The sequence below is a fragment of the Danio rerio genome, chromosome 7, assembly GCF_049306965.1.
Source record: "Danio rerio strain Tuebingen ecotype United States chromosome 7, GRCz12tu, whole genome shotgun sequence".
NCBI lineage: Eukaryota > Metazoa > Chordata > Actinopteri > Cypriniformes > Danionidae > Danio > Danio rerio.
Window position 1 is genome coordinate 32153538 of NC_133182.1, and position 26463 is coordinate 32180000.

The window sequence follows — 26463 nt, forward strand, 5'->3', positions numbered from 1 at the left end:
TTTTTTGCAAGTTTCTTTTTCCATTTGATATTCACAACACTATGGAAAATCCTGCTATTGTATATTACTCCTTACTCCTTTCTTTACAATTCAGAATTTTTCATTTTCTAACCAAAATCTCATTAAATGAGTGGGCCAGTGTCATCCTAGCTCTTATAGCCTCAGCATTGTTGTGGTATGTAACCCTTTATTTATTTATTTTTTTGTTGCTATTTCCTCGAGTTAAGTTGTGTAGCTTAGGGAAAAGCTTGGCATTTGAAAGCAGGGTGGTTCAGGGAGGGTCTAAGGGACTCCCAGGATTTAATCAGTGTTTTTGCTCAGTTATTGATCAGTCAGTGTCAAGCCATGCCATTGCATTTTTACTCTGCATGTAAAATGAACTAAAATGAAACATTGTTTACCGACTCAGCCTTCTCCGTCTAATCCATGGATTTAGTTACATTTGTTTTTTCTATTTCGAAAAATTATGATCTTGTATAGAATGAATACAAAACATATAATAAAGTACAACGTACAGTTGAAGTCAGAATTATTAGCCCCTCTGTTTATTTTTTTCTTCAGTTCCTGTTTAACGAAGAGAGATTTTTCAACACATTTCTAAACATAATATTTTTAATAACTCATTTCTAATAACGGATTTATTTTATCTTTGTCATGATGACAATACATAATATTTTACTAGACATTTTTCCAGACACTTTAATACAGCTTAAAGTGACATTTAAAGGCTGAACTAGGTTAATTCGGTTAACTAGGCAGGTTAGGGTAATTAGGCAAGCTTGTATAACGATGGTTTGTCCTGTAGACTCAAAAAATAGCTTAAAGGGGCTAATATTTTTGACCTGAAAATGTTTTTTTTTTGTTTTTTTTTTATTAAAAACTGCTTTTATTCTAGCCGAAATAAAACAAATAAGACTTTCTCCAAAAGAAAACAATATTATCAGACATACTGTGAATATTTCCTTGCTCTGTTATACATTATTTGGGAAATATTTAAAAAGGACAAAAAATCAAAAGGAGCTAGCTAACAGTTCTGACTTCAACTGTACATAGCAGCAGCAAATAAAACATAATAGTTTTTTTAAGCACTACGATCTTTCATAAAAAATAACAATCTTTCATAAATCCCAAGCCGAACTAGTCCTGTCGAGACAATCCTGAGTATATCATTAAAAATCAGAATTTTACTTTCAGTGGCATTCGTTGCTGGTTAATGTTAACACTTCGATAAATTGAACATCTGAAATACATTTTTTGTATATTTGGTGTCACACTCTCTCTGTGCTGAAGACTAATTAACTTGAGTGGTCACAGAATGGTATTGCCTGTGGTTTTAGCTCTGGCAAATCTGTACCAACCCCAAAACTCTCAATCATCGTCTACATCAGGGGTTCTCAAACTTTTCAGCCCGCGACCCCTAAAATAACAAATCCAGTGACTATCCCCACTAAGCTTAACGATGGTTAACATACAAATATTTCACACAATGGTGCACACAATAGGAACGATATAAACACAAGCATATTGACAACACAAAAAAATTGCAGCAGTCTAACAACCATATAATTTTTTTATAATCAATAATTTGTATTATTATATATTAACCTCACTTAATGAGAACGGTGGACACAACGTTTTCAGGACATTCTTGGTATAATTTTAACCGCCACTTGGAGATCATCCTCTATGTACAGTCGTGGGCTTTATTTTTAATGTATTTGATTGCTATAAAGGTGTCAAAGTTTAACATTGTGCCATTAAATCAGTCTGCTGCAACTAACACAATTGCAGTGACTTTAATCAAAGTCTCTTCATGGCAAGTCATTTCACTCAGCGGCTATCTTTGAAACGCCTCTCGAGCAGTATGCTCAGACCTTTTGTCTAAATGTGGAAACATCAAATTCTCCAAAATTGCTTGACAAGCTTGTGATTAAATTTCATATTAGGAATCAACAATACAATTTAAACATTAACTGTCCCTTTAGTTTCATTTCTAAATGTCCAAATCACACAAAATCTGCAGAAACTCATGTCTGGTCCAATCCCCTCTCTTAGAGTATCATCAGTCTTGAGCAATTTATATTTGGCCCTGTACTAGAATGCAAGCTTTTTCACTATATATCAATCGATGATTGGCTCCTGTACTAGTAGGCAGGGCTTTATTCACCATATTGACAGTTAAACTTTACCCCATTCAAAAACATACGAGTGACATGTCTTGTTTACTCTATAGTCTTATAGAATGCGAGTTTAATCTTGCAAATTATCCCAAGGGGTCGCAATCCAATAGGAAAAAAATTGAAAGGCTGATGGATTTTTGTTTGCATGTTGTTTTTTATGTAACTATTCAATATAAAATATATATTAAATATTTTATACATTAAAAACTATTTTTATATTCTGTAGGTTATTGATAAAATATGGCAATTTTAATAGTTTAATAACATATATGAGATTTTTGGAAATCACAAAGCTAGCCCCCATCATTGTCTCACAACCCCCACTTTGAGAACCACAGTCTACATCAGAGTCTACAACAACCATCTCAAAGTCTCATTTCAGAAATAAAAATCTAAATTTTCATGTCAAAGTTTTGGAAGTTTTGTTATAACAAAACTTGATTGAGCATACAGACACAGAACTTGATAATACGTTTCTAAGTTTCTAAGTAAAAATACATTAATAACAAGTACAAAAGTGGCAAAATGACAAGTCCCACTTAACTTTTTTATTAATATTATTTTTTTTTTGTAAAAAAAAAAAAACAAACAAACAAAAAAACAACAACAACCAGAATATGTAAAGTAGCATGGTGAAAAATACAGAGCAGCAACCTGAAAAATGGCATTGACATTTACACAACTATCTCAATCAAACAAATTTTTGTGCTGAATTGTAGCATAATGAGCGTATACCTATCTGTCCAACAATGATTGAAAACTTACATTTTCTTTGTCAACTTCTCTTTTTTGGAAAATTACATCATCACCCGTTCAAACACTCACTGCTGTGAAAACTGTCACCTGATTCTGACAAATGCTATATGCTTACTTGATATCACATAGGAAAACTTTTGCATTTGTCTTCATTTTTGGACCATCTCTGAAAAGACAAAGAACAAAACTAACTAGATTGTAAGTATTTTTTATTATTTATTATATTCTTTGGAGGGTTTTCCACCTTTTATTGGGATAGGAGACAAGAAAGCATTGGGAGCAGAGAGAAGGGAAGGATCGGCAAAGGACCTCAAGAGGTGCCGACCAAGAATAGAAGTTTAACCTGCGTTAATCAATCCACATTTTTAATCCTTTTCACACAAACATTTATTCATTCATTTTCTTTTTGGCTTAGTTCCTTTATTAATCAAGGGTCATCAGAGCTGAATAGACCGCCAACTTATCCAGCATATGTATTGCACAGCGGATACTCTTCCAGCTGCAACCCATCACTTGGAAACACCCATACACTCTCATTCACGCACATACACTACAGCCAATTTAGCTTCCATAATTCACCTATATGTCTTTGGACTTGTGGGGGAAACCGGAGCACCAGGAGGAAACCCACGCGAACAAGAGGAGAACATGCAAACTCCACACAGAAATGCCAGCTGACCTAACCTGAGCTCGAACCAGTGACCTTCTTGCTGTGAGGCAACAGTGCTAACCACTGCACCACCGCTCTGCTACACACGATTGGTGCTCTTGAAATATGAAATGGAGGTGGATCCATATTGCGTTCTCTCCGAGGTCGGGACTGAAGTCTAGACTTTGAGAAGCCCTGATCTACAGTACATATAAACAATTAGCAAAATAATTAGCCAAAATAAAGGACTGCAGTGAAGTCTGGTGCCTTTGAGGCCCTAAATTGACTGCGTATCGACACTGGAAGCAACAGCAGAGGCAGCGTTCTATCTGTCAAAGCCTCTCCCTTTCTCTCCAAACTCAGCGATCCATGGACCAGGAGGGAGGGACGGGGGCTCACCACTCTCACAAAGTCTATGTGTTTGTGTGGGCGGCCAAGAGAATGCCTCGCTATAGATTTTCCAGCAAATTAATGAAGGTACTGAGCGAATGAGGAGGAGGAAAGGAGCGAGAGAGAGAGAGAGAAAGACAGAAAGCCCCTTCTGCGCCGCAGAGAACTGAGGGAAGCCCTTGCCGCGGGGGCGAGAGCGGTGCAGATCCCTCACCCTTGATCTTTCGGCTGGCTGTGGGTGTGTGGACGCGGGCACCTCAGGGTCCTACGGCTAAAGCCCTGGGCTGGCCGTGTGAGTGGGTGAAGAGAGGACCTTTCATGACCTTAAAGGTGGAGGAGGTAATTTCTCTCCCCCGTCTTCTCCACTCTTTTTTGTTGTTGTGTACAGAAGTTTAACACGAGGCAGGCATGGGAAGCCGTGTGTTTAGCATGACTCCAAATGAGCCACCTCTGCCTCTGCATGGGACCCCTTGTGTTCTGCGCCTCATTTGCTTCTCTGCTGTCTGATTTATAGTTGCCTACCTGAGCTGTTCGCCGCTCGCAGGCTGTCTAAAGGTCACATGAAAAATGAATGGCTCTTCGGTGCTGGGGAAGGAACTCGGGAGGAGAGAGCCAGGAGGGACTAAGATGATGCCTGAATGCTTATGTCTTGCATTTCGACTTCATTTGGACCTTTTTAAAACCTATTTGTGTGTGTGGTCTGAGAGAAAACTGCGGCTGCGTTACTCATAACTGTGAAGTCCCTTCTAATGAAGCAAAGAAAATGAATTAAAGCCATAGTGAAAAAAGAAAAAAAGACGCCCACTATTCCATCTGAATGACTGAGGATTAAAGAGACATCGTCAATACTCACGTCAGACCAACACCTCCACTTTAAGTCATATGAAACGTCACATGCTCTAACGTACGTAGCTGTAAAATAATTGTGTACATGTTCCTGTGTATTCAACGCTTTGTGTGTGCGTGTGTGTCTGTTTTTCAATTAAGTTTAAGCTGCGACAGCGCTCTCTCACAACTCTCATCTTCTGGTCTCCAAGGTGATAAATAAATGATATTTTGTTACCTTCCCTGTGGGACGCGTATTATTTGGTCTATCTCTCTTTCGCTGCCTGTACAGCTTATGAGCTGCGGTAGTCTTTGGACACCCACTAAGAACTTAGTGCCTAGGTAACCAGCCCTACAGAGGCAGAACACCTGCCACAGTTTGCTCAGCTCACTAAAATGGAGGAAACCGAGCTCAAATTACTATGCTCAAAGAAGGTTTCCAGTGTTAACATGTTTTAACGTTACCAAGACTTGAAAAATGAATCGAATTTGCCCAGAAAGACATTAGAAAAGGTATAGAATATTGGAATATGGATTTCATCTGTTTCATAATGTTATGGCATTGGTAGTATTAATTATCTTTTAAAAATGCACCATTGTGGCAGGTTACTCAGTGGTTAGCACAGCTATCTCACAACAAAAAGGTCGCTGGTTTGAGTCCGAACTGGATCTGCTGGCATTTCTGTATTGAGTTTCCATTGTTCTCTTTGTGTTCGCTTGGGTTCTCTTAAGGCTTTGGTTTCCCACACAGTCCAAAGACATGATCGATAGATGATTTGGATGAATAAAAGTGGCCATATGTGTGAGTGTGTGTGCATGAGAAAGTGTATGGATGTTTCCCAGCACCGTGTTGGATTGTAAAACATATGCCAGAGTAGCTGATGGTTCATTCCGCTGTGGTGACCCGAAGGAAAATGAATGAAAGTTTCAAAATAAAAACATTTCTGTTTGATAATAGTTTTCCATGTGTATCCAAATCTCAAAATTATTATTTTTTTTATTTCAAATTGTGTAAATTCAGTAATGTATGATCACCAGATATATTTCTAATTTAAAGTAAATTTTAGATTTTACTTTCCTTCAAATTTGCTATAAATGCATTTTTGCATTTCATTTTCATTTAGCCTGACAACGTAATAATTTTTTATGTTTAGTCATAGTTTATATCAATTAAATTCAAGTCGTGTTCATTTCTATAGCGCTTTTACCATGTAGATTGTGTCAAAGCAGCTTAACATAGAAGTTCTAGGAAATTGAAACTGTGTCAGTCCAGTTTAGTTTAGTTCAGTTCAGTTTGATTTAATTTTCACTGCTGAAAGTCCAAACACTGAAGGGATAAAGCATTGATGCGCAGCTTCACAAGTCCCAAACCAAGCAAGCGTGACCAGAGACAAACTTCACCAATTGGTGAAAGTGAAGGAAAAAAAAACTTCACTACCATTTCTCCTCTGGCCAAACTTCTTGTGCAGAGCTGCAGTCTAGGTGCTGGAGGCTGGAGAATGCTATACATCTGTGGAGAAGCTGCAGTTGTATGTAGGTCACTGGCGGGTGTTTAGGCTGGACCACTAAATCAATGCAAAGACATGTCTGTCACTCGGGTCTTTCAGGAATCAGTCTTATGCTCTTCACTCCTCCATGATGGCCACAGCATCTGCTCAGAATACTGCCTGGTCCAGGATTTGGATACCTCTACAACAGAGATGCCCAAACTAGGGCCTGCACTATGCTTTTGATTTGGCTTATCATGCCGTCTGAGAATGGTTTAGAGATTCTCATTTGAAATTTAATGTAAACTTATTCTTGTTTGTTTGTTAAACTACAAAAAAATGCAATGCAAAAAAAAATTTTTTTAAATGCACATACGATGGATAGAGGACAATGCAGAGACTTGAGTAAATCAGGTCAAAAACAGCTTTTGCTTGACTAGTGTATTCAGCATTGAACTTCAATGTGTTATAAATGTGATTGTTTATATTATATTGCAATAAGGTATGATTTAAAAAATTATACTGCGTTAGTTAATATGATTCAAAGTAATGTTTTCTACTTTTTTTATATATATATTATGAAATTAATTATGAAATTACCCATGGTAATTTTAAAGTAAAATAGTTTGGTATATTTATCTTTGGCACACGGCTATAAATGATATTTGGTTTTTGGTCCTTCATATGAAAAAGTTTGAGACCCCCTGCTTTAGAAGTTCTCTATGGTTGGCATCATCTCTTCGTATGTGTTATCCTTGAGGTCCTCGATGGTTGGCATCTTCTCTTCACTGGTCATGGATCACATCAATGGCCCTGCACAATTTCTAGAGGCCTCGGGATGAGCATCCCCAGGTGGAAATAGAGAAATAATTAGTGTAGCTGCTGTTCATAGTGTATTTAAACAAGAGATATTAAATATCAATGCAAAAATGAAGGGCTACAAATGAAAATAGCAGCAGTTATATAAACAAACATAAAAAAACAAACATGTAAAGCATATGAGTAGTTCAAGAATTGTGGCATTTTTACATGTTATTTCAGTTAGTTTCCATGGAAACATTTGGTAAAATTTAGTTTTACAGTGTTCTTGTTACAAATTACATGTGCGTATTATAGTAATAACAGTAACTGATGCATACTTCCATGCAACAAACCTAACTAACTTTTTTCAACAGAGAGAATATAACGTTTAATCCAACGTTTAATTAGATTTCCATTTTTATCTTCTACATTATTTTGACTTTGTGTCATTTGATAAAAACAGGTTTTAGTTGACTTAGTATTTCCATCTTGTCCCAGTGTGAAGCTGTAAAGCAGGAAAGATGTTGTTATTCCAAACACCAGAAGCTATTTTTCTGCTGTGTAACTAATGATAAGAGCCAGAAAAGGAGAAAGTTCACAAAGGTTTTGTTGTCTCTGGCTTCCAGGGCTGGAAACGAGTGGCTGATGTTTATTTTTAACAAGGTCTCTGATCAGACCCCATGTTAGTCTGACCTTAACAGTTTGTGAGGCAGATTTCTGTGTCACAATGAATGCAGGCTTCACGAACAATGCTGCTGAAAAATACAGCACCAACAAATTATGCTTGACCTCACAGCAAATGCCTCCCATAAGCACTGTTACTCATTTCACATGTCAAGATGTCTGCTAGTCTCAAAGCTGCAGAAGAAGAAATAAGACTTTCTTTTAAGGGTCAAAAAAAGATGGAAATGGTCATGAAAAAAAAGAATTCTGAAAGTTCTATAAGGTTTTCTGATTCAAATTAATGTTGTTCCTTAAAGGGGTGGTCCACACTCCACAGTGTATTTTTAAGGTTTGGTTGTGTTTATAAGATGCTAAGTAACGTGTGCTCATGCTTCATTTGTAGAAAATCCTTTTATTTTTTCAAATATCTTACTTTGATTATATACAGCTACTCAGCTAACATCAAAATAACTGTCATATCTCCTAGTTCCTCCGAAAGGCCCGCCCTCAAGAGACTCTGATTGGTCAGATAACATAATGTGCTGTGATTTGCTGATTGGCTCCACGTCACCAGGAAATGCATCAAACATGTATTTTGTTAATGTCAAGTTTGTCATTTGAGTTGTAGAACGCAAGGAAAGCATCCGCATTAAAAGAAACTGCAGTGTTGGTGATGATTGTGTGTGGTTACAACATACTGTTAACGTTAAACTCTATGCATGTAATAGATGCAAACCCATTTTAATAAACAAAAATACTTACAGGTTGTGGCTCACAATCCACAGTTTTGTCTATTCTGGTTGGAGCTGCTCTTTCTTTAGGAAGTTTTTAGCCGAATCCAACACTAAACTGGGAGAGATTCTGCAAGCTGTCTCTTGTCAAATGCTAGCTGTATATTTTTTATAGTTGTCTGGAACATAATGTAAGCACTTCTCTCTTTGTGTCATGTCCTCTGTAAGCCCAAATACTGAAACAGAAGAAGCTTTGTATAAATAGCAGCGTTTGGACGCAATTTTAGCTATGGGTGCTATAACAGTACAGCACCTCTGGCAACGCCCCTTCGCTGTGCTGGGTGTACGCATGCGATGAATACGCGTAACCTGAATCATTTGTGATCTCACTAGCTCGGATGTATTTTTTTTTGTAGTCCCCAAACCACCCTTTACACTCTCTGTTGGTCAAAGAATCTTGAAAACAAAAAGTATCATGGTTTTCCACAAAAAGTTTAAGCTGCACATTTTCAACATTGATATTCACAAAACATATTTACTGTGCACCAAATCAACACATCAGAATGATTTTTGAAGGATGATGCGTCATTGAGGTTTGAGTAATCATGCATATGAATGTGCTCAATATGGAACTTTGCAATTTATGTAAATAAGCTGCATTTTAAAATGTATTAAAACTGATCACAGTTGTCTTAAATAGTTCAAATATTTTATTTTTAATCAAATAAATGCAGCCTTTTTGCGCAACAACACATTTTAAACACAGTAATGTTTTTTTTTTTTTTAATTGTCATAAGAAAAGTATGGCTGTCTTTCAATATTTTTATAGTTTTATAACTTTGATGACAAATTTTTAATCTACTTCAAATGTTTACTGCTGTATATTTATAAGGTATCTTGTCTGCAAATGGACAATTTTGTAGCTTTTGCAAACAATGTAACATGCTTTTTGAATGGATGATCAAAACCATCTATGTTCATAAATGTTTACTTAGTCATTTTGCCTTTTTTCATTGCCTATATTCTGGCAATTATTTTTATAGAATAATAAGTGACCCCATCCTTGTCCGTTTTTAAATCCCTTTTAAAAACTCACCTATTCAACCTGCCCTACTAATATTTTCTTTCTTTTTTTATAGGCCATGATTCTGTTTTGTTCATCTGTGCTGGTGCTGTTTATTCTGAATGTTTACATTCTGTTATTACTCTGTTATTGTTTAATTTCAATGTGTTGTATTATAATAGTCACACTTTACAATTAGCTTTCATTAGTTCAATCTTTCATTTTCTTTTCGGCTTAGTCCATTTATTAATCTGGGGTCGCCACAGCAGAATGAACCGCCAACTTATCCAGCATGTTTTTACGCAGCGGATGCCCTTCCAGCTGCAACCCATCTCTGGGAAACATCCACATACACTCATCCACACTCATACACTACGGACAATTTAGCTTACCCAATTCACCTGTACCACATGTCTTTGGACTGTGGGGAAAACCAGAGCACCCGTATTAAACCTACGCAAACGCAGGGCGAACATGTAAACTCCACACAGAAATGCCAACTGACCCAGCTGAGGCATGAAACAGCGACTTTCTTGCTGTGAGGCGACAGCACTATCTACTGCTCCACTGCGTCGCCCTATTTCATTAGTTAATGTTAGTTAATGTATTCACTAACATCAGCTAAAAATAAAAAATACCTGGACAGCATTTATTAATCAAAGTTCAACATTACATTATGCATTATTAAAATGCTAATTTGTGCTTGTTAATATTAGTTGATGTGCTGTGAGTTAACATGAACTTAAAATAAACTAATGTTTTCATTAACTATCATAAACAAAGATTAATAAATAGTGTAATAAATGTGTTGTTTTGGTTTGTTCATGTTAGTAAATGCATAAACTAATATTAACTAATCCAACCTCATTGTAAGGTGTAACTATTATAATAGCTCTACGTGTAGTTTGATTTTACATGCAGTCTTGCGGCTATTTTTAAATGTGCGTTATGAATAAATGAACTTGAACTTGAATATATATTTATATTAAATATGAAAAGAAAAGCTGACTTCTTATCTCCTTCCTCTTCTGTTTTCTGTATTGTCAAGGGGCAAAGTGAAGCCAGTACTAGGGAGGTTCAGTGAGCTGAATAACCTGCTCCCAGCATTGGGTTTGGGTCCTGGGACTGTGGATGCTGCTCTCCTGGATGCCGGTTGCTCCTCCATGCAGATGGATTCAGCAGAAAGGGGCTTCTCCCTCAGCAAAGACGGACCGCTAGACATGAGGATGGATGGAGACAGGTTGGACCACATTAGTAGAAACACCTATTGTGCTTTTGTTCCAAAAAAATAATTTGTGCTATTAGTAATGGCAGATTCCCTCTCAATATACACTGATGGCCACAGTTATTAATCTTGGCTCACTCTGTTATTGATTACATCTACAGAGTTTCCATGCTTCTCTATTATAGCTATTTAAAACTAATTCTGAACAGCTGTAAGGCATAATCTAATTATAGCTTAATACAATAAAACGATGACTAAGCGCTGCGGAGCCCGGTGATTCACAGACAGCGCTTTGAGGGACACATGGAATTTGAGCGTTAAGATTGTGGACGAATGAGCACAAGTCATTTAGAGAGTGAGAAGCAAGAAAAAAAAATTCAAAGGTCAGGCCACAGTGCTTTTATACCTTGAACATGAGTGATTTTGTATGTTTTGTTGTATCTGACATGTTCAGTTCATACACTGATATTTCTGAAAGATGTACAAATTGTGCAGTGCGTGGTTCAGATTATTGTGGATAAAACTGTCAAACTGACAACAGAGAAGGACTGCCACTCCCAACGTAGAGGTAAATGGTCAGAATTGATTGAAGATAAAAAAAAAATACTTTTTTCAGTGGATTGACTTAGCAAAATAAATTTAGTTTAACCACTTTACAGTGTATTTTAACTCAGAAATTATTGTTTTTTACAAGGTATCTACGTGGTGACAGGTGCTGTATGTCATTGCCTTATGCAAGTTTTTGAGTTCTCTAAAGCATAAAATACCATAATATGTTTGCAAATGTTTAAGAAACATGTTAAGTGAACATCATTGTATATCTGAATAACAATGCTAAAGTCAGATATTCTGGTTTGAAAATGTCCATTACGTGCCGGAACGTCTGTCACCTAGGGTTGCCTCAGTGGAAAACAGCGTATTTCATTCCTTCAGTCAGGAAGGCTCTCAAAGTGTCCGTGACTGAAATGCGACCACTGGTGGACAGTAGCAGCCTCCGTAGTAATACACAGATTCAGAGTTCCACATGAGGTGGTTATCAATTAACAAATAATATAAATAATACAAACGTAAACATTAGGTGAGCATGAGGTTGATTGATGAGATTTGCAGTGATAAACAATTTGACTGTTTGCACTAGAAGAAACAGGACAGAAATGTAAAGGCCATTGTTAGTTTCCTGTTGTTCACCTGTGAGAAATAGAAGCTGTTTCTAAAATATAAATTTCAGGTCTTGGTTAGGACAAAAACTTCTATTGCGTGCCGTTGTTCTTATTTAGAACACGACATCAGCCTTTAGGCTTGATAGCCAGGCACACCTGTTGGTGTTGTCCATCTGGCAACCTGCTCTTGCATGTGTTTTGAACCAGGCGTGCAGTACCTAGTTTAACCACTGGAAATGAAACGTGCATACTGCATCTTCAAGTAAGGATGCAGGGGTAGGTTTAATACCTAGTTAATATAATGACTTTACATACATAATATGTATATGTGAAATGTTTATAAAATGATGCATAGTGGTTTGCAAAATCGAATAGGTTGTGGCAAAAATATAAACTTCGCCTTGCTTTATTTGTTCACTTTATGTTCACTTTATTTATGAAGCACATATCAACACAGCAAAGGTGCTATACAGAAACAATACAAAATAACAAGATATACAAAATAAAATAATAATCATAAAATAAATGTTTAAATTTTTATTTGCTGGATAAGTTGGTGGTTCATTCCGCTGTGGTGACCCCGGATTAATAAAGGAATTAAGTCGAAAAGAAAATGAGTGAATGAATGAATAAATAAAATTCATTTTCCCCTTCATAATAATAAAATTCATTTTTTTTATTATTAGACAGCATGTTATATTTACATATATTGTGACTTATACAATATACAACTGTATACAATCAATTATATTGTTATATACTTTTAGATTTCATTAATAGTAAATGAAACAACATTGATTAATGCTGCAAATGTTGAAAAAAATGATTGAAAAAAATGACATTGTAAAATGTCACATTTAGCCTAAAGGTTTACAAACATTAGTACAAGTACAAATCAATACAATGGCAACAATATACTATAGCAATGCTTTGTTGTTGTTCTTTTATTGGACTAATAACGTATAATGTGCCCTACAAAAAGACTCAGTGTAGTATTTTACGTAATAAATTTAACAGCATATGGTTTTGAAATGGCATATGGCTGAATAAGTAATCACAGACCTTTAGGTGAATTATCACTTTAAAAATAGTTAATGTATCACTGCAAACAGTCTTTTTTTATATTAAAATCTGTGAAACGTTAATGTGTGTCTGCACCACTTAAACTGGGAAACCACGTAAGCAGTTTGATCTGATTGCTATATACATTATAACAACCTCTTACCAGTAAACCTGTTCATCTGAAGTAGCGTTTTTTTAACAGCGTATGTGGGAAACAGTGACCTAGACTGAAATTTTACCATCACTGTCATTTCTCAAAACTTTTACGCCTCTCATGCTTTCTTATAATTTGAAGAGGAACGAGAGGCTTTCCTCTCTTATTAGGAAGTTTTGTCAAAGTTTTCACTGTGATAATGAGGTGGAAATCCCGCCAACTATAACCGACTCTGAACTTTTTTCTGGGGGCGAGATGAAATGATTGAAAAAAAGAGATAGTGAGACTGAAAGAAAAAAGAAAAAGGGCAAAATCTAGTGCTCTAGTCAATCGAGGTCCTGCCCACTGTATCTGAATACACTTGATCCTCAAGATCCACAAAACCAGTGGGAGAATTAAACTTTCCCACAGCATGATGCTGTCAGTCGACACTAGCTGGCCTTGAAGAAGAACAGAGCATGTTTTGCATTAAACAGCATGTCTCTCATTTTGAATTACTCATACTGTGCTCTTATTTGTGAGAATGTAAATAGGAGAGGGCATATTATGAATAAGGTGAGATCACAATCTATACGGATTTCAATAGAATGGAAGGTACTGAAATTGCATGTCTCTCAGTATGTTGTATGCATTTCATAACTGCATAACTGACTCCAAGTGACAAAAGACTGCTTTTGCACATGCACGGTGTCTGTGAAAGTACACTGTAATAAATAAATAAATAAATGAAAACTATTTTTGCACTGTAAAACCCAAATTAATGAGGTGTTCGAAGACAATATATTTTTAATGAGATGTTGACAAATATCTGAGTTTAACTAATATTGTTGCTTTGGCTTGGGTAAGTTGATATATATTATATTAAATTAGCAAAAACATATTTAAAAAAATGCAAAGGGTGAAATCAAGTCAACACTGAAAAGTGTTAATGTTGATTAGGATAAACTCAAATCTAGCCAATATAAATATCAATAAAGCTTCGAGAGTCTGGTTTGGGCCAACTACTGTACAAAAGTGAACCATTCATTCATTCATTTTCCTTCGGCTTAGTCCCTATATTCATCAGGAGGTGCCACAGCGGAATGAACCGCCAACTTATCCAGCAAATGTTTTAGGCCTCATTCACACTACAAGCGACTCGCAGCGGCAAAGCGACAAGTGACCATTCATTTCAACAGAGACTTCCTGCGACCGTCTACACGTGCGACAGTGACCATTGGCGATCAGGTGGGTGTGTCGAGCTATGGCACAAAGTTGAGAATCCTTCAACTTTATGCAAATGAAGTGCGAATTTCTTGAGCGACAGCCAATAGGAACACCAGTAGAGCTCACGTGATCCTCTCTCAGCTCGCTCAGAGACCGGTTGTATTTGTGCTGTATATACCTACACACCCCTGCATTTAAAGCAGGTCGCCAGCCAGAGCGTCAGGCAGCTACAAAGTCGCTGTTAGTCTAAATAAGGCATTACACATTGGATCTCCTTCCATCTGCAACCCAGTACTGGGAAACATCCATACACACATCCACACACATACACTACAGCCAATTTAGTTTATTTAATTCACCCATAGCGCATGTCTTTGGACTGTGAACATGGGGAGAACATGCAAACTCCACACAGAAACGCCAACTGACGCAGCTGGGGCTTGAACCAGCGACCTTCTTGCTATGAAGTGACAGTGCTAACCACTGAGCCACCATGTCAACCCAAAAATGAACTATATATGAATAATATATTTATACTTCAAGAGAGAAACTGCATGAACATCAAAAAAGTCTGTGGAACTAGTTAAAAAAATAATTATTAGTTCAAGCTGTTTGAAAATAGGTGGTTCATTTCACTGTGGTGACCCCTGATAAATAAGGAACTAAGCCTAAGGAAAATTAAAAAATGAATGTTTGAATGTTGCCTTTCTAGTTCAAACATGTAAAAAGTGTTTAATTAGTTCCGTTCCTTGCGGTTTTTTGGAAAAATATGAGAATTTTTTTTAAAGTAAATTCTAAAAGTTCTGATCACTCCCTTTGCCTCATAGTCAGTAAAGAGGCAACGAGCAGTGCCAGTCAGAGTTTAAAGCATCAGAACTCTAAATCTCAGAAAATAATTGCATAGGTACAAATATAGATACTTGAACATCTGACTCGAGAGGTTTAGAAAAATATCTGAAGCACTGGGAGTATATGAATCACAGTAAATGTATGTGCAAGTGTACTGAACATCTGCCGACTGAAACCGACTACATCACACATCAGCTTTTATTCATATTACTAAGCTAATATATTTCCCCATTATGCAGGTGTGTAACTTGGTCTGGTTTTGCCCTGCTTTCTTTGTTCTTCCTGCAGCGTGCGTACGTGTTTTCCTAAAGAAAGAAAAAGCGAATGCATTATTCAGTTCATGATTTGATATTTTTATATTTGTCGCTAACCGTTTCTCCCTCCTGTTCTCTCTCATGTACACACGCGCTCTGTTTCTCTCTTTTTATAGATCTGGAGCCCACATCTCCCAGAGTGGGAAGGGTGGGAGGGGTTTTCGCTGGTGTCTTAGAGCTGTCAGGCTTAGCTTCTGTCAGCCAGGAACTTGTGACGTCAAGCTGCTTAATTGGGCTCCTCTTTGTGCGTAGGTACCCCGACATGCCCTGCGCCGCTGACGTGGTCAACGCCTTAGATCAACAGGCGCTTGCGTCCGTGCTGGCCGCGTACGGGGAGGAGCGGCACACCAGGAAAATTGCGGCGGCCATCGCACAGGCACGCAGCGTCTACCCCATCGGCCGGACCCTGCAACTGGCCAGCATCGTAGCAGGTACCCCCCTCATTAATTCCCTACTCTAGAGGGAGTCGAGGAGAGAGATATTAATGCAATTTCTCCCTATGGGACCTATTTGTCCTGAAAAAAAGGGAAGGGGAGAAAAGATGGCGTTTTCTAATCTGCCGAAATTTCCCCCTTCCCCCCCTCTGCTTCTCACTGTCTGAGTGTCCATCAGCAACACATCCCTTGTGATCGACAAGGCTCTTGCTAATATAAAAAAAACGGAGCGAGAGAGGGAGCAGTAGCGAAAGTGCTGCAGGTGGGGATCTGTGCGTTTTTTAGCCCCTTAATTCGTATTTAGACTCGCACTTCCATCCTCTCCTCCCCCAGAACCCCCAACCCCCCCACCCTTGTATCCTTTGATTTGTTTCTCACACTCGCTCCCTCCCTTTTCATGCCCTTCACTGCACCCCCACCAACACACTTCTCCGAACGCACGCATCTCACACACACACACACACACTCACATACACACCACATTGCGGCAGCTCGATGCTTTTTGATATTATATTTATCGGCTGCTTTATTTTCGCTGTCGCTGTTTCCATAGCCTGATACTGACGACGAGATAGATAGTCGCTTCTGAAGATGATGCTAGCACGAGGCGTGCACGTGCGTCACGCCAGGAGAACAGGTGTGACTAAGGGCAGTTGTTTGATCTTCTTTGAAGAGTAGAGAGAGTCAACAACAATGTTTATTCCAATCAATCTGGAAGCTTCTGACTCCCGAGGGTCCCTGGGGGTCGGCGGTGGGTTGCTGGCATTACCGTTGCCAAGGGAAGCGATTGATGGAGCCAGAAGAGGCTTGATACGTGTACATTTGTATATGTGTGTGTTTATCGGTGCTGATGATGGGCGAATGGGAGGGGTTTAGACACCATAACAATGGGCATCATGGGATTTCTCCTTCTTATGAGCTCTTTGTTTCCTTACATGAGCCTGCAAAACCCCACAATGTCTCTGTGCTCTTGCTTTATGGAGGCATATGAGTTTGTGAACCTGTCTACACCTTGGTTGCGGTGTATTGTGAATGTCATCGTGTACAATCATTTGCTTTGTTTAGGATCAGTGGGTTTTATACTGCAAAAATAATTTCAGCCTGTCCACTTTCCCTGTAAAATTCAGTGTTGCTTGCTGTTCCTATGTGGTTCTTCATATAATTTAGTTGGAATTCCAGGCTTTCTTAATAACTCCTACATTACTGATTCAGTGTTGCTACCGATTGATGGTTTTATCCCACGTTAAAATAGGGAATGTGCACTATTTAGCGAGACACATTAGAGAAGAGACGAGGTCATGGCGATCTAATATTCTCATCAGTATGAACCCAGCTGGCGTGACAGAAGATTATCCAGATTCCCAAAGGAAAGTGTCCCTCGTTCCCAATGCGCAGATCAGCTTTCTACATATCCGACCACTTTGAATCATAATGAGCATCAGCCTAAATCTGGCATAAAGCCTGTAATTCGCACCCTCAATAACCCCAGGCGGTCACATGGGCCTCTGGCATATACCTTCAAGTCATCAATCTAACTCTATCATGAAACATTCAGATTCATTTGGAGTGGCTTGCAGGTTTTGGCTGTATGGTCCACTTTCAGTGTTACTTTCCATTTCTTTGTAGTTATTTGTAAAATGTACTTGGAATTCCAGGCTTTCTTAATAATTCCTTAATAATTAGTAAATTCAGATCAGCTTTCTACATATCAGACCACTTTGAATCATAATGAGCACCAACTTAAATCTGGCATAGAGCCTGTAATTCGCACACTCAGTAGCTCCAGGCAGTCCTCCTCGCATGGGCCTCTCGCATACACCTTTAAGTCATCAATCTAACTCTATCATGAAACTTTCAGATTTATTTGGAGTGGCTCGCAGGTTTTGACAGCATGGTTAAACAGTTGTTTAAGCTGCTGGTCATGCTTTAATATCACTGTAAGAGACACTAATCAGCCTACTATTGATCACTGGTTGAAGAGCAGACTCGTTGGAGTGTTGATGAAAATTGATCTTTTGCTTTCTCCTTCCATGTTTCCTGAGGCCCCCATCACACTTTTGGAATTAAGGCAGTCAGTTTAAAGTCTGTTTGTGCTCTATAATGCTATTTAAAGCTGTCATAGAATGCACTCTGTGTATTTGTTCTCTTGTGTCTACATAGAAGGTTTTTTGGCTTACATAGCTGCAAAAAAATTCCAGAAATAATTTTTACAAGCCCATTTATATTGATAAAAATTGGCCCTAGAAAAAATTAAAAGCTCTGTTTTTATCTAATTGAAAGGGTTGTAAATAGTAATGAACTCTGCTCTCACTCATGCCTCTGATGCTCATTAGGTTTGATGTACTCTGAATTACACAAGTGCAAAATAATCATACTTCAGTTGCATATAATAATAGAATGCAGATACCTTCTTAGATGATCGTTTTCAACCATTTCAGCTGAAGTCGAGAAGAGGTTCATGTTAGGGTGTGTAGGCAACTAAGCCTGCTGCTCCATTACTGCTCCTCACTTATGTGTTGTGAATAAAATATAGGCTTAATTATAATTCTACGCAATAAAAGGGATAGACAGATGTATATATAGCTGTATTTTGTGGATTTTTGAAAACACAGGCAGGAATTAATATTAATCTATGTGTAAACAGAAAAGTTTTATCAGTGTATCTTTTATGGACCTTTCACTGAGACAAATCAGACTGCATGATTTTAACCCTGATTTTGACTCGCCGACAGGTTTTTAGAAATTACAGACAAATGTTTGAATCACAGTTAAATCGGTGCTCAAACATGTGCGTAACAATCACACAGTGTGAACAGTCAAAGACTCTACCAGTGAGAGATGTCAACACCCATGAGATATATGACATGCTAAATATCTGGACCTGTCGTCGATTCAGTCATTTAATCATTCATTTATTTTCTTTTCGGCTAAGCCCCTTTATTAATCTGGGATCGTCACAGCAGAATGAACTGCCAACTTATCCAGCATGTGTTTTACGCAGCAGATGCCCTTCCAGCCGCAACTCATCAATTGGAAACAACCACACACACTCATTCACACATACACTACGGTCATATTGGGTTATAGCATACCCAATTCACCTATACCACGTCTTTGGACTTGTGGGGGAAACCGGAGCACCCAGAGAAAACACAAGGAGAACATGCAAACTCCACACAGAAATGCCAACTGATCCAGCCGAGGCTCGAACCAGCAACTTCTTGCTGTGAGGCGAACGTGCTACCCACTGCACCGCCACAAAATCATACCATGTGAAATGTGTTATGATTGAAAATAACATCGGCAAATGAGAGAGCAGCATCCACTAGTTTGGATATCTGCAGGCCAGCGGGAGGTTGGAGGAGTTAAGGCCTTCCTTTTAGTCTATTTGGACCCCAAAAATGGAGGAAATCTAGTGGAAATTTGGCAGGAGCACTCTTATCTGTTTCCTACCCCACTAAAGGCTTCTTTCAGGCTTCTTTCTCTTTCAGTTTATAACTAAAAATATACTACATGACATTGGGTTAATTTCATGTCACTTCTCATGTGTGTTTGGTTGTGAGATGTAGTTTGTGAACCAAGACAAGATTGTCGGCGATTCTTTCTTTTGCAAAGTCATGCAGTGTGAAACCCCCTGTCTCTTATCCATCTTGCAGTTTAAACACAGCAGCGATGGAATGCTGCTCCAAATAGTCATGCAGTGTGCAAACATCTATGATGCGACTACTTTGAAAATCATGCAGTCTGAACTCGGCATAAGAGCTAAGTGATATGACGTAAACCATAAATGTTTATTAAACAATAATTCAACAGTTTACATGCTGTTGCCTTATTACAAATTATCACGTCTCTGTTGTACACAGCAAATCACACAGCATATATGCATGTTAAACTCTGTTTTATATGTATTCTTAGTTCTTTTTGGAATGGAATTAGGCATATGTTTGTTTGGTGTGGTGTTTTCCACACATTTCAGCATTGACTTTCTTCATACTGGCAAAAAAATGCTCACAATATGCCTTCTTTTTGTTCCTGTTGGAATCTCATGAGAATGAATAAAAATAATTTTCATGTTTGTCTGAATGATATCTGCGATATCTACTCATGAATTGCTACCTCCTTTGTATTCAGAATAGAGATAATGGCTGGTGTTACTTACCATCACACTATTCACTTTTAGCAGACTGTCTTTATTCAGAGCTGCCAATTGTTGTCTTTCAGTTAGGATCTAGTGTCTTATTCAACTCCAGAGCTCCATGCAACAACATCTTTCTGCAATTGAGAGAGTGAGATGAAATGAAAATAGGAAGAATACAATCCTAGTGTGCCACGACGTGATACAAGAGAATAGATTGTATACAATTCTGTAAACAAATAACACAATTGGCTGCACTGTTTGGCGCAAATAGGTAATAGACAGATACATTCTAAAAACATTTTGACCAATATTCTACATATGCTGTTTCTTCTTCACATGCTTCCAAGGCATGGACTCTATATTACCCCTGACTTGGCACCATAAATGTATATTATTCAAGTGATGTAGGTTGCAAGGTGGAGTAACTATCCGACTTATTGGTCCTGCACATTCCACATATGCAGATTTGTATTGTGATGTAGAGAATTTCTAGGCCAAAGACAATGAACTCTACATTATGTTCCTCAAATCTGAGCAATGCATTTAATGTGGCAGGTGTAGTTTCTCTGCTGAAGGAGGCCACTTCAAATACCTTATGAAGGGGTGTACCTGCTCTGCAACAGTGAATGGAAAGATCCTACGTTTCCTAGCAGAACATTGGTCAGAACATCACACTCCCTCCAGCAGTTGTTGTGGTCTTGTATTGCATCCTAGTGTCTTCACTTTTCCAGGTAACTGGTGGACACCGGTGCAGTGAAACAAAACAAAGTGACCTCCTTCCACTTTCCCTAGGTCCAGTTCTGATGCCTGTGTGCCCATTGTAGCACTTTCTAACTACGGTAAAAGGTCACAAAGGCACTCAGATTGATTGCTCTGGGACGCATTCCTCATTTAACCATCATAAAATTTTTGGTGCCACAGTTGACCTTTTGTTGGCTCTGACCAGTCAGGCTAGCATCCTTTACCCTTGTGTACCAATGAGCTCTTGGCTTCCAACAGCCTCTCACTGGTTTGTGGTTCACTGTTGGTAAATTCTCACCTCTTATGAACTTTGACAAGCCTTGCTATTTCTGACAGGCTCTGTTCAGATCCAGTTTCTGCCCATTTCTTTTTTCTCCAAAATGCTGATTATGAAAACTGGTTGTTTGCTTGGCCTTGTCAAGAGATGTTCATTGATATTTGCTTATCCAATGTCTGGACATATTTTGGCTCATCAGTGTAGAATCTAAGGTTCAAATTGAATTTAAACCTGACGATAAACAGCCTGTTACAGTAAAATCGACCATGAGAAGTCTTACATCTTGTTCTTCCATTCAAACACAATGGTATAATTACATTTTTTAAAGCTTTTCAGTCAGATTGTTTGTTTTAAATTGTTAAACAATTAGTTCTTTTTCTTTTTTAGCAATTTAGCACGAGAAAAAACATTATTATTATCTACATAATTAATAGAAATATAATAACGGTTACCTTCTCCCACACTTTCTTCTCCTCAGAGGGCTTTGAGGGGATCTGGATCATTCAGTAGAATAGTTCGCTTGGCATTTTATCTTCATGCACCGGAAAATTCGTTTTTCGCTTACAAAATCTGTCATGTAAATAGCGAATCTATTATTGCACATTATGCCCAAAATACACCCATTACTTATTAAGAGAAAATGGACACCCCTTCTAGTTTATGCGCCGGGTGCACAGACTGTTTTTCCCATCTTTAAAATGGCAATAGTGGACGCACTTAGCCTGTTAAAATGGAGCCCAAAGTGTGACCGAAATGATGTTTCAGTTTTTCACATAAAAAAATTATGTCAGATTTAATTGTGATTGTTTATGAAATTAACTTCCAGCTTCTGAGTCTTTACACCATTAAGTTGCTTTTGTGAAGCACACAATAAGTTTAACTCACACAAAAAACAATATAAATTAGGTACAACTGTTCCAAGCTTTACCATACCTCAGTTTACACCAAAGTGACTTACATTTGAACCTTCACTGTCAGTACCCCAGCGCCTTTAGATCCATAACCGACAACTGTTCTTCTGGCTAATTTTTCAGTAAAAGTCGTTTGTATGGACAGTCAACACAATCAAGCTGCTGCCTCAATAGAGAGTTCCAGTCAATAGCAGCGCGGGCATTTCAGCCTTAAATAGCATTCACAAGCTGCGTCCCTATTTAGCCTGCTGCTTATATCGAGGAGGATTTACTGGGTAATAATGAAGCATTACATCTGAAAGTCTTGAGCATAACAGTGAGTGCCAGCCTCACCCTGAAATGAGGCACTTGGAAAGGCCCTTCCCGAGCTTTCAAAGAAAACAGAGTAAATTGGCACTACAGGATAATATAGGACCCCTCATCTCTGTTCTTACTAGAAAACACCCAACGTTATCAGCATAGATTGGGAAATGTTGTGCAAATTTTAGTTAACTCTTCAGGGTAAACAAGAAGATGGAAGGCTTTAATTTCAGTTCTGTCTCTTTCTCTCTTTCACTTATTGCTCTTTTCCGTCCCAGAGGTGAACAAGGAGAAATATGTAATATATTTGCTGGAAATGAGTCATCAGCGTGTTGTCGTGGCATATGCAGGATCGAGTATTTTCACCGAACATATTCAGCCTTTAGCCGTTTCGGTTTGCAGTGATAAATGAGAAATAAATGAGGAATAAACCATTTACTGAGTCACAACTCTGTTTCACGCCATTTTCATGCAGAATCAATCAAGCGCTCGGGTTTACAACCTAACATTTAAATGTTAAGTGTGGCCTGACCCTCACTGTTTCTCTGTTCCTTTCTCAGCCGCCGAGAGGTGGAGGAGTCAAAAGTGAGACACGTATTAATGAATGTTTCTTTAGGAGTTTGAGGACATATGGATCTGTGCATTTTAACAGGTTTATGTCGACACAGCAGAGCAGTTTACTCGCGCTTCTAGAGAGTGCTAAAAATGAGTGAAATGGTCATTAAATTTATCAATAAATAACTCCATAATCTTGTATGAACAATATTAAGGCCCAATCCTGAATCTATTTTTTTTTTACTGCTACCCCCTCCCTTACCCCTTTCCTTTGGCCCTTAAAACAGTCTGAAGGGGAATTTTTACCCTTAAGAAACGAGATGGCACTACAACAACTGCACATGTCATCATAACTCATCGCAATCTCTTACTTCATATGAGATCGACGACAGTGACTGCTGTAGTTATTCCAGTTGCATTATTTTTGGTATTTATCTTCAGAAAATCACAAAAAGCAACGTTATCATGTTATTGTAACGATATGATGTGACAAGCTCATAACTTTACTGTGTATTTACACGAAAACAACATTAACTTTATAGCAGACACTGTAAACAGGTAATTCCCATGGACTAGACTTTTCTGACAGGGTATTTGAGTGTCATCAAGTGTCAGATGGGAAGTGAAGTTTATTTATGAACAAATTTTGAGTTTTTCTACCTCAATATCTTCGTCTTGAAGAAAACCCACCCACCCCCCACCCAACCCTACTTTCCCTCCTTTCAAACAGGCAACATGGTGGCCAGTGTTTAGCACTGTTGCCTCACAGCAAAAATGGCTCTGGTTTAATTCCCTTCCAAACCAGGCATCATTTCTGTGCGGAGTTTTGCTGGTTCTCTCCGTGCACACATGGGTCCTCCATGGTTTACTCCCACAGTTAAAAAACAAGCACCCTAAACAATTAATCTAAAATATTTAAAGCCAAGCTCTGAGTACACCTCTTCTCAGCCATCCACATCTGACACTTAGCTACAAATAAGAAAAGGGGGGAGTCATCAAGATCTACCTGAGCTCAAACTCCCCTCTCGCCCTGAAATGGGAGGGAGCCCAGGGCTCGAAGATCTTATGAGCTCAGAGCTCTTTCCCAGGACAGCATGCCAAACAAGCTTTATTATCAATCATCAGCTAAGTGTGAACATTTGAAAGTTTGTTGGGGGATTACTATAGAAAAGTTATTATTATGGATTATAGATAGCAACATTTTGTGGGTTTTTAAATAATTTTTTTATGGTAAAACATGAACACCATTATGAATGTATTTAAACATATGCTTGTTTGTTGTAAAAATTCATAATAATGACAAAAATATTAATTTGTGCATTTCCTGACTTCTGTGTACAGCCATTTTGGCATTGTAGATGGTGTATTCTGGGAAATTTTTGTACCCTTGGTTTTGATTGTGGTCCTGAAAAATCTCCATTTCAAGGGCTATCTAGCCCTTAGCCTTAGCACTATGCCTTCAAACTAAAAAGGGATGGACATGCATGAAGGGATGGACATGGTCAGCAACAGTACTTAGGTAGGCTGTGGCATTGACATGATGCTCAATTCGTACTAATGGGCCCAAAGTGTGCCTAGTAAATATCCCCCACACCATTACACCACTAGCTTAAACCATTGATACAAAGAAGGATGGATCCATGCTTTCATGTTATTGACACCAAATTCTGACCCTACCATCCAATTGTTGCAGCAGAAATCAAGACTCCTCAGACCAGGCAAGGATTTTCCAATCTTCTGTTCCAATTTTGGTGAGCCTGTGCAAATTGTAGCCTTGCTTTCCTGTTCTTAGCTGACAGGAGTGGCACCAGGTGTGGTCTTCTGCTACTGTAGCTCATCCGTCTCAAGGTTGGGCGTGTTGTGCGATCAAAGATGCTCTCTGCATTCCTTGGTTGTAACAAATACCGTCGCAAGCTGAACTGGTGCTATTGGCAAATCACGATCGTGCCGCCCTCATGATATTCATGCCACCATTTTGTGGATGAAAGTGAAGAGTGGAAGGGAGGTGGGTTTTGAGCATGGGTAGTGGGGTGGATGTGGTGTGGTGAATAAAAGTGTGAAGAGCGAGGGCAGTGTCGCAGGTGTGGCGATGCGGGGTTTCCATGCGGGGTCTCCTCTTGCAAGATTTCACCCTGGTTGATCGCACATATGCCCATGCCTAAATCTGCCATCGGTTTTAATGAGTGGTTATTTGAGTTACTTTTGCCTTTCTGTCAGCTCGAACCAGTCTAGCCATTCTCCTCTGACCTCTGGCATCAACAAGACATTTGCACCCACAGAACCCACTGGATATTTTCTCTTTTTCATACCATTCTCTGTAAACCCTAGGGATGGTTGTGCGTGAAAATCCCAGTAGATCAGCAGTTTCTGAAATACTCACACCAGCCGATCTTGCAACAACAACCATTCCACATTCAAGTTCACTTAAATCCCCTTTCTTCCCCATTCTGATGCTCAGTTTGCACTGCAGCAGATCGTCTTGACCATGTTTACATGACTAAATGCATTGAGTTGCTGCTGTGTGATTGGCTGATTAGAAATTTGCATTACCGAGCAGTTGGACAGCCTAATAAAGTGGGCGGTAGTGTATATGTATATGCATTCATAGATTAGTTAAATGTTCATATATGTATACAAACTATGTATGCATATATAATTACACATACAAGCATACATACTAATTAATAAATTGTGTCTTCATCATGCAACATTTAGCATTCAGAACAGGAAAGTTCCAGTTATTTCTCTGCACCTCGTACCCATTCTCTAAATACCATCTTTCAAGTGTTTGCCTTTGTTTTTATTCTTTGTACAATCAGTCAGACGATGTTTGTAATAAAACAGCCTTGTATTTCAGAACGATAGTCCTGCGGCTTGTTCATTACTTAAAGCAACTCGAGCTCGTGATTAATAGAGAGGAATCACAAAAGGAAAATCCGTCATTCACTTCATGGTCAGACAAAGAATGAGTCCTCTATTCAAGCTGAATCCTCATTCAGCAGAGATCTGTGCCTTCATTACAGGAGGATGTCATGCAGTAATCAGTTTGATCCAAATAAAGACATACTGCCAATTATCAGAAGCAGGAGCAGCTGGGTGTTACCCTTTAATCCCCGCACACACGTCAAACACTGCCAACACATTTCACTCACTTAATAATAGCCACTGTTATATAGAATGTAGAATAGAAATAACCTGTTAAGGGAATTATGATGAGGTTTTATGTGAAATATTTTAGCTTTAGTATTACCTTGAAGGTAAAATCTTGTTGGAGATTTTTGGCTTTGTGCTTTTTTGTCTAATAGTAAGAACACATCTGTAAGTCTTTCTTTTGTCACACTAGATCTATTTGTATCTATAGAATTCAATTCAATAGACCATAAATCTCCAGTTCATCAGCTCTAACATAGACCAAGCTTCACAATTTTATTCATATCTTCAGTGGTGTGAAAAAGTGTTACTCATTTCTTTTTTTGCATCTTTGTCACAATTTAATGTTTTCCTTTAATAATAAAAAACCTTCTAATCCAAATGGAATGATGTGTTTACTTGTGTTATCTTTAACGAATATTTATATTTTTGACTATTATTT

At 38.3% G+C, this 26463-nt stretch overlaps 1 protein-coding gene and 1 long non-coding RNA gene across 16 annotated transcripts in view; one reads left to right on the forward strand and one right to left on the reverse strand.

Annotated features, from left to right (window-relative positions):
- The window catches only part of mettl15 (methyltransferase 15, mitochondrial 12S rRNA N4-cytidine), a 308904-nt gene that overhangs the window by 85177 nt on the left and 197264 nt on the right, over positions 1 to 26463 (forward strand). For 14 of the 15 annotated variants that reach the window (XR_012382447.1, XM_073906748.1, XM_073906752.1 and 11 more), the window contains exons 4-5: positions 10594 to 10785; positions 15768 to 15946. Coding sequence is in view for 14 of the 15 variants with exons in the window: in XM_073906748.1 (XP_073762849.1) it covers positions 10594 to 10785; positions 15768 to 15946 (371 nt within the window). In the remaining variant the exon portion in view is untranslated. The remainder of the gene's footprint in view (positions 1 to 10593; positions 10786 to 15767; positions 15947 to 26463) is intronic. The other variant, XM_073906761.1, reaches the window with a different exon arrangement.
- Positions 7304 to 22253, reverse strand: LOC141375383 (uncharacterized). Its single transcript, XR_012383338.1, has 3 exons — positions 22064 to 22253; positions 20109 to 20221; positions 7304 to 10759 (listed from the first exon to the last, which is right to left on the reverse strand). It is a non-coding gene; the product is annotated as an uncharacterized lncRNA (long non-coding RNA).